The 8,585-nt window shown below is 42.8% G+C and overlaps 1 protein-coding gene across 1 annotated transcript in view; it reads right to left on the minus strand.

The window, feature by feature from the left end:
• The window catches only part of RYR3 (ryanodine receptor 3), a 420,187-nt gene extending 413,645 nt beyond the window's left edge, over positions 1-6,542 (minus strand). Inside the window, exons 1-2 of the mRNA XM_004380716.1 lie at positions 6,490-6,542; positions 4,792-4,927 (exon numbers count right to left, since the gene is read on the minus strand). Coding sequence (XP_004380773.1) covers positions 4,792-4,927; positions 6,490-6,542 — 189 coding nt within the window. The remainder of the gene's footprint in view (positions 1-4,791; positions 4,928-6,489) is intronic.
• Between the last annotated feature and the right edge of the window lie 2,043 nt (positions 6,543-8,585).

Here is an 8,585-nt window from a genome sequence, read left to right on the forward strand (position 1 = left end):
TCTATTTTGGTCTTTTCTTTCTTTCCTGTCTTTTTAATGACCTTTTGCTTTCTTCATGTATGATGTCCTTGATGTCATCCCACAACTCATTCTGGTCTTCAGTCATCAGTGCTGAATGCATCAAATCTATTCTTGGTGGTCTCTAAATTCAGGTGGGGTATACTTGTCCTAGTCTGGGTTCTCTAGAGAGGCAAAACCAGTGAAGCGTCTATATATATGCAGAGATTTATACGAAGGAAATGGCTCATGTGGTTGTAGAGGCTGAGGCTTCCCCTGACTCACGTAGCTTCAGGGGCTGGCAAACCCAAGATGAGCAAGTCATACAACGGGCCTCTGGCTCACAGGCTGTGGAAACCAACAAATCCCAAGATCAGCAGGTAAGCTGGCTCACAGAGTGTGGAGGCTGATGAATCCCAAGATTGGCAGGTAAGCTGCTAGTTCAAGTCCCAAGAACCAGAGGTCAGAAGAACAGGAGCCAGCTGCAGGATCCAGAGCAAGCAAAAGCCCACAAGCCCTGCCAGGAAACCCACCTATATTGGATGCAGGCCACACCCCCAAGGAAACTCCCTTTCAATTGAATGGCTACTCACAGCAGATCCCATCATGGAGGTGATCATATTATACAAGACATCATCATGGAGATGATTAAATCATTATAGGACTGCCAAACTACATCATAACTGCCAAACTACTGGGAATCATGGCCCAACCAAGTTGACACACAACCTTAAGGATCACAGTACTCAAGGTCATGTTTTGGTTTTCACGGACTTGTTTTAATTTTCTTTAGCTTCTACTTGAACTTGCACATGGCAACTGATAGTTTGTTCCACAGTTGGCCCCTGGCCTTGTTCTGACTGATGATACCAAGCTTCTCTATCATCTCTTTCCATAGATGTAGTCGATTTGATTCCTGTGTTTTTCATCCAGTGAGGTCCATGTGTATACTCGCCATTTACGTTGTTGAAGAAAAGGTAATGGCAGTGAATAAGTCATTGGTCTTACAAAACTCTATCATGTGATCTCTAGCATCGTTTCTACCACCAAGACCATATTTTCCAATTACAGATCCTTCTTTGTTTCCAACTTTTGCATTCCAATCACCAGTAATTATCAATGCATCTTGACTTCATGTTTGATCAATTTCAGACTGCAGAAGCTGGTAAAAATCTTCAATTTCTTCATCTTTGGCACTAGTGGCTGGTGCGTAAATTTGAATAATAGTCATATTAACTGGCCTTCTTTGTAGGCGTATAGATATTATCCTATCACTGACAGCTTTGTACTTCGGAATAGATATTGAAATGTTCTTTTTGACAATGAATGCCAACAGCATTCCTCTTCAATTTCTCATTCCTGGCATAGCAGGCCATATGATTGTCTGATTCAAAATGGCCAATATCAGTCCATTTCAGCTCACTAATGCCTGGGATATCAATATTTACACATTCCATTTCATTTTTTATGGTCTTGGTGACAGAAATGATGCCGGAGATCACATTCCTAGATTCACACTTCACACTTTCCAACATTCCAATGATTAATGGATGCATGCAGCTGTTTCTTCTCATTTTGAGTCAGGTCACATCAGCAAATGAAGGTCCTGAAAGCTTGACTCCATCCATGTCATTAAGGTCGACTCTACTCTTAGGATGCAGCTCTTCCACAATAGTATTTTGAGTGTCTTCCAACCTGAAGGGCTCATCTTCCAGCACTATATCAGACAATGTTCCACTGCTATTCATGAGGTTTTCATCCACCAACTTTTTCGGAAGTAGACTGCCAGGTCCCTCTTCTTAGTCTGTTTTAGTCTGGAAGCTCTGCTGAAACTTGTCCACCAGGGGTGACCCTGCTGGTATTTGAAATACCGGTAGCATAGCTTTCAGTATCACAGCAACAGGCCAGCCACCGCAGTACTACAAACTGACTGATGTATGGGGAAACCATATAGAGCAATATGGAAAATGGCTGAAACACTAAAGAAAAAAGGCTGAATGTTTGAACGTCTACTCTGACATGTGAAAACATACATGTGTATTTGGACGAAGGCTAGAATGAAACACAAAAATGAAAACAGTTGTGACAATGTGGTCCAATTATGGGTGACACATTACCTTTCTTAAAAAAATTCTTCAGCCTTGTCATGGCGTTTTAAACTTAAAATTAAAAATTAAAATAAAGACTAACTTTTAGCCAAATGAGCATTAAGAAGAATATTTTACCATTCCTAGTGTGCTTACGAGTGGGATGGGTCATCATTTGTAGAACTAGGGGATACAAAGAGGGTCCAATATGTAGTTGTTTATAAGCTGGCTTAGGTAAGAACATTATGAATATAGGGCTAAGTTTACAGACTTACGTAGTTTTGTAGTTTGAAAGACTATTTAATCCAAGGCGCTCATCTTAAAGCTCAAGATTTTACAAATTCAAGGGCCAATCCATGATCTTTCTGCCTTTTACACAAAACTAGACTTTGTAAGTCAGGAGGGATGATAATATTATATTTAACATTATCATCAATTCTAGCTATCATTAAGTGCGCTGTGTTAGGCGCAATACTTTGTGCTTTACGTATTTATATCACTTTATTTTCACAGTACCCAGAAAATTTAGTTAGCCTTATTTTATGGATCAAGAAACTGAATCCCAGTTTAAATATCTTACCCAAGGTTAAATAACAATACCAAAAAAAACCAAACCCACTGCTGTCAAGTCACTTCTGATTGCCCTATAGCGTTTCCAAGGAGCACCTAATAGATTCGAACTGCTGACTTTTGGTTAGCAACTGAGCTCTTAATCACTGTGCCACCAGAGAGCCTAAGTAACAATAATCAATGGTTATAGGCAGCTACAATGTAGTCATGGATTGAATTATGTCCCCCAAAAAATGTGTGTATCAGTTTGGCTGGGCCATGATTCCTGGTATTGTGTGATTTTCCTGTATGTTGTAAAACCTGCCTCTATGATGTTAATGAGGGAGGATGAGCGGCAGTTGTGTTAGTGAGGCAGGCCTCAATTAGAGATTAGATGAGATTGTGCCCTGAGGCAATCTCTTGAGGTATAAAAGAGAGAAGCCAGCAGAGAGATGGGTGGACCTCACAACACCAAGAAAGCAGTGCCAGGAGCAGAGTGCGTCCTTTGGACCTGGGGTCCCTGCGCAGAGAAGCTCCTAGTCCGGAGGAACACTGATGAGAAGAAGGCCAAAAGAGAGAGAAAACCTTCCCCTGGAGCTGACACCCTGCAATTTGGACTTTCAGCCTCCTTTACTGTAAGGAAATAAACTTCTCTTTGTTAAAACCATCCACTTGTGGTATTTCTGTTATAGCAGCACTAGATAACTAAGACAAATATGGTAGACAATTTCCATATATTAACTCATTCAATCCTAACGACAAGGTTATAAGGCAGTTACTATTACAATGACCCATTAAGCAGATGAGGAAAATAAGGCCCAGAAAGGTGAGGTGTCTTTTCCAAGGTTGTGGCTTAACTAGTAAGTGGCGGAGACAGGATTCAAACTCCATTTGGCTCTAGAGCCTGTGCCCTTAACCACTCCCCATAGGTCACACAATGAATGACTCGAAAATGATCCCGTTCCTAATTCAGGCCCATACTCTTTCCACTACACCATACTGCACCTCATTTTGCAAACAAGGTGGAGTGACTTGACCATGGTCACATGACTTGTCAATGGTTGAATATTAACTTCTTGGCTTCTTATCTAATGATCTTCCTATTATTCCAGACTGCTGGGAGTGAAAAGAAAAATGCCTGGCTAAGAACAAAAGCAAATGAGGACAGAACTCAGAGAAATCAAGTCTAAGACCTTAAAAAAGATGAAAACCTTCTTCGTCTTTTTCCTCTGCCATTGATTTTAACATGACTCTATAAGCACCGGCCACACATGTGACAAATGGATGTCTGTATTCCTGGCTCAGTGTTCTCCGTGGGAGGGACAGTGAGGCTAAGGAGAAAGCCTTCTGGGAGAGGCGGTCATCCCAGTGCACGTTTGTATCCCAGGGAGTCGTTCCAACTCTGCACGTGTGTCTGTGTTGTGCGTGTTTACTTGGAGAAATGGCATGTCAATCACCTGGGCATTTTGAAACGGCAACCACTTTCCCATAAAAAAAGTTCTAAGAGAACACCTGAGCTTAGAGGACCTGCTAGAACTGAGGAGGACCATGAGTTGGCCAAGCACCCAGATCCACTTGACTGACAGGTCATGAAAAGCAGACAGAAACATAGCCTGAAAATGGGGGAAGAGAAGTTCAGTTGAAGAGCCAGAGTGCTATGTGCCCCCACATAGGCAGGGACCAGAGCAAACATTCCTCTGTGCTCTTGAGTCACAGCAGGCAGATGATGACAACAATCTCAGCACAGTCAGAATTCAAAAGGGATATATGCTCATGGTGACACGCAGGCCCAAGCACCCACGAGTCCCTGTAGCAATACACTGACAGCTGGAGAAAAGAGCACGCGCTCCAACAGATTTCTAGGACTGACTTAACCAAAACAGGAGCTCTGGGAGCACTGAAGGACCTCCTCCATCAGAGCTGACGGTGATAAGGAATCACGGCTGTCCTGTGAACACTGGCAAACAAGAGCATCTCAGATTCTTCACACTGCTCCGTGTTGTTTGACTGGGGGAGAGTTATGTTTTAAATCTGCTCTGCTTTTCATTTTAAAAATAAATGGGTCCTTTCGAGTGCCTTCCTCATCACCACCTACAACGGCTCCTTCCCCTAAATAACTGGGAGGCCAGGGGGCAAGGTGCGGGGCAATCAACTTCACCTTGGCTTCTGAAGTGGGCTCCAAGAAGCACAGGCGATTCCCAAGTCCCTCAGCTGCCAGGCAGAACTTCCTTTGCTCCTTGTGAATGTTCGCGATGCACTGGAGGACCACTTCATCTTCCTGCCAGGAGAAGAGACACACACGTATGAGTGGTAAGGACTATCTCCCCAGGTTCAACCAGGCCCTCAAACCATCTTGTTCTATCTGAATCAGGTAAGCTGGCAATCTCTAGTGAGAGGTAAATGCTTCTGAATATTATTAGAGAAGGAGAGTTTGTTTGTCTGTTTAACTTTTTAGCTATATTCACATGGCATAGCTAAGCACCTACCGTAAGACCTCTAAGGCCTCTACTCAATTCTGGAGTGGAGTCAACAGAGTAAGTACATGGAATGGACAAATTACCTACATACATAGCATGGGCCTCACTTCTGAGATGTATACAATGCATACAATCCAGGTGAGCATAAATTTTCAACACTTGAGCAAATATAAAAAGAAATCTAAGCAATATCCCCAAATACAAAATAAAACAGTAAGATGTGACTGAGGAGAACAGAGATTACAAGAGAAACCAGAGCGGGTTAGCATAAAGGGAGGGTACGTCTGCTCATCGTCAGGCTGTGCAGGAGGCACCAGGCATGTTTTACCGGGGTGGGGGTCTGTGGTGGGTAACACATTTGCAGAACTGACGGAAGAAGGATGTGGAAGGTAGACACCCAGGAAAGGAAGAGTAAAAGAAGCACTGAAGATCCAGATGGATATGACTTGAAGGTCAAATACAAGAGCTACTATGAATTCCCATGGAGGGGACCTACTTCCTACATATCATTCTCAGAAGAAGTCCTGCTAAAATTCCAAAGACCTTGTTTTAATGGCATTTCTCTTACTGATTGTCCTGAAAAAGAGGCAGTCTGCCATTTACACACTGATTTGCTCACCTCTTGCACAACCCTCCCTAAGGCTAAGGGAGAAAAGTATTTTCCTTACCAACCCCTTCATTTTTGCTCCTCCAATCTGTCCGTCCACGTTCCCCACCCACAGCCACTTGCCTTTGGGTTTCAAACATCAAAAAGCTTTGCAGATACCGTTATGTTAAAGGAGGAACCAAAGAGAAGACCAGTTGCAGCTTCCTGCTTAGAGACAGCCCACCTGTTCCTTCATCTAACTCCATGGCCCCTGAATGTCAGTGTGTGTTGGAAAGGCAGAGCAAACAGAAATGATTGTTCTTAAACCGTATCTGCAATGTGCCTAGTCAAGTGGAAAAAATACAATCCTACCACCTAGTGGGAGAGTGTGCCCACAGGTAGATGAGGGGCTTCTGGTGATTACAAGAAGCTACACATTGCAGATGTAGGAAAAGCAGAAGGAGGAAAGAAAAAAACACAACTCCACAGGTTTACTAGCTCTGAAATGTCACTGCTCCTCCTCAAATACAGTCAGCGGCCTCTCCTTATAACGAAGCCAGGACTCATGGGTCTTCATTGGAATTGAGATAGAAGAAAACCCCAGAACGTCACTGCTCTCAAAATGTAGGTTCAGTGAAATCTCTTAGGAGAATGAAGTTTTTCCCCAGGTGGAGTTTCCCCCTAAACCCTGTGTCAATGGAGGCTGACATCATCCTCCTAAAGGGCAATGGTGGTAGGTGAGTACCCTTAGTTGTCAAGGTGACTGAGGGCTACTGTTAGCATTTAGGAGCCGGGGCCATGGAAGTCAAATGGCTTGTAATGCAAGAAGCAGTCCCCAGAACACATAATTTTTCTGTCCAAAATGCCAAGAGAACCCCACTGAGAAATATTTAAGTAACTCCTACCTACACATACCTCACCATTACAAATAGGCATTTAGAAACCACAAGAGTCTGATCATAGACCAGACTTTTCACAAGCTTCAATTTTGTGACAGTTATGTTTTCTTTCAATGTGCACCTTTGAGGGTCTCTTTCCATGACCTCCTTTCCTATTCCCTTTCTACCCCAAGGTGCCTATGCCACGTTGTCTTGAGCTTGCACTGGCTGCGTGGTGTCTCTTATCTTCTGAGATCTGTCTGTCTCACCATTGGCACACTTATAATCCAGCTACCAATCAACCAACTTACCCTAATTCAACAAATATTTGCTGAACAGCAGCCTGCATCAACACTTTCCTAGGTCAGCACTCCAGGTGACACCCAGATGGGTATGAGACTCGGCCAAATTTACCCTTCTCCGAACACTGTTCACTTTTTCCCGTGTTCTGTCAGGAGACTTCTGCTCAGTGCTGACCTGGCTGCAGACACCACCTGGAGTGGAAGTCTGTACCTGCCTTAGCTCCAGAAAGCAGCTATTATCTCCACACACCTTGACCAGACAGACACGTGGAGCCTTCGAGTGCTCAACACTGAAATCTTTGCACCAAAGTTCCATTTGAAATCATGAGATGAGTTAATGCAACCCATCTCCTTCCCTCTCTCTCACTCTCTCACAAAACAGTGAACATAAGCCCTGCAATTCCCTGCCCTCCCTAGGTTACTCACCCCTGTACTGCTCTGCACTTTCCCCCTCTGACATAGTCTCTCTCCCTCCACCCCACCATTGCTTTAAATCAAACCGGGGCACTGCCCTGATTATACCACTTCCAAGAAAGCTCCTTGAATTGGAGGGTGCAAATTCTTCCACATCTTGTATCTACTCTCCCCAGAAGTTAGAATTCTCCTAGAATCCCCCAATGCCAAATTCAAACTATCACTCTTGTACCCACATGCAAAATCTCTCCAATGTTGAGGTATGTGACAGCCAGCTTTCATGTCTCTTTTGGCAATCTATCAATTTTATCTCACTCTTAGTGCAATCTGAAAATAGGATAAAAAAATTAGTGCTAATTCAACCAACATTTATTGACTACTTTCCAACGGCAAAGCATTCTGCTATGATACTATAGGTTATAAAACTATAGTAAGTTAAGATCCCATTAATACTATAATAATGGAACTGAGGACTAAAATGCTACCTCACAGCCTTTCTCTACTCCATTTTAACCATCATCCTGAGTAACTTCAAGGTTTATGTGGACACTCTATTCAAAATGAACATCTTTTTTTTTTTTTTAATCTCTAATCTTTTTTTTATATTTCCTCAATCTTTTTTTAAAATTTTTTTTATTGTACTTTAGATGAAGGTGTACAGAACTAGTTTCTCATTAAACAATTAATACACATATTGTTTTTGTGACATTGGTTGCTAACCCCACGACATGTCAACACTCTCCCCTTCTTGACCTTGGGTTCCCCATTACCACCTTTCCTGTCCCCTCCTGCCTACTTGCGCTTGCCTCTGGACTGGTGTGCCCATTGAGTCTCGTTTTGTTTTATAGGCCTGTCTAATCTTTGGCTGAAGGGTGAACCTCAGCAGTGACTTCAGTACTGAGCTAAAAGTATGTCTGGGGGTCATACTCTTGGGGTTTCTCCAGTCTCTGTCAGAGCAGTAAGTCTGGTCTTTTCAAAATGAACATCTTGACCTAATTATCTCCACTCTGTTTAGGTAACATGCTATGAGGAACATTCCTTGACATAACCCAGGATGGTTCCATTTCTAAAATCCATAACAACACTATCCCACTCTACGAACCCAATCTTCTCTCTTTCTTGCTTTGTCATTCTCTTAATTCTACTATACTTGTTCTACTTCAGCAAGATTTCCAGTTTCCAGAGGGCCCCTATCTCTATTATTTCCTTTACCCCAAGGAGGAGAATGGCGGTTTTTGGTTTTATAGAGAAAGTAACACAACTCTGGGATTTTGTGCCACTATAAATTTATGGTT

Source organism: Trichechus manatus, unplaced genomic scaffold (genome assembly GCF_000243295.1).
Source record: "Trichechus manatus latirostris isolate Lorelei unplaced genomic scaffold, TriManLat1.0 scaffold00076, whole genome shotgun sequence".
In the NCBI taxonomy this organism is placed as follows: Eukaryota; Metazoa; Chordata; class Mammalia; order Sirenia; family Trichechidae; genus Trichechus; species Trichechus manatus.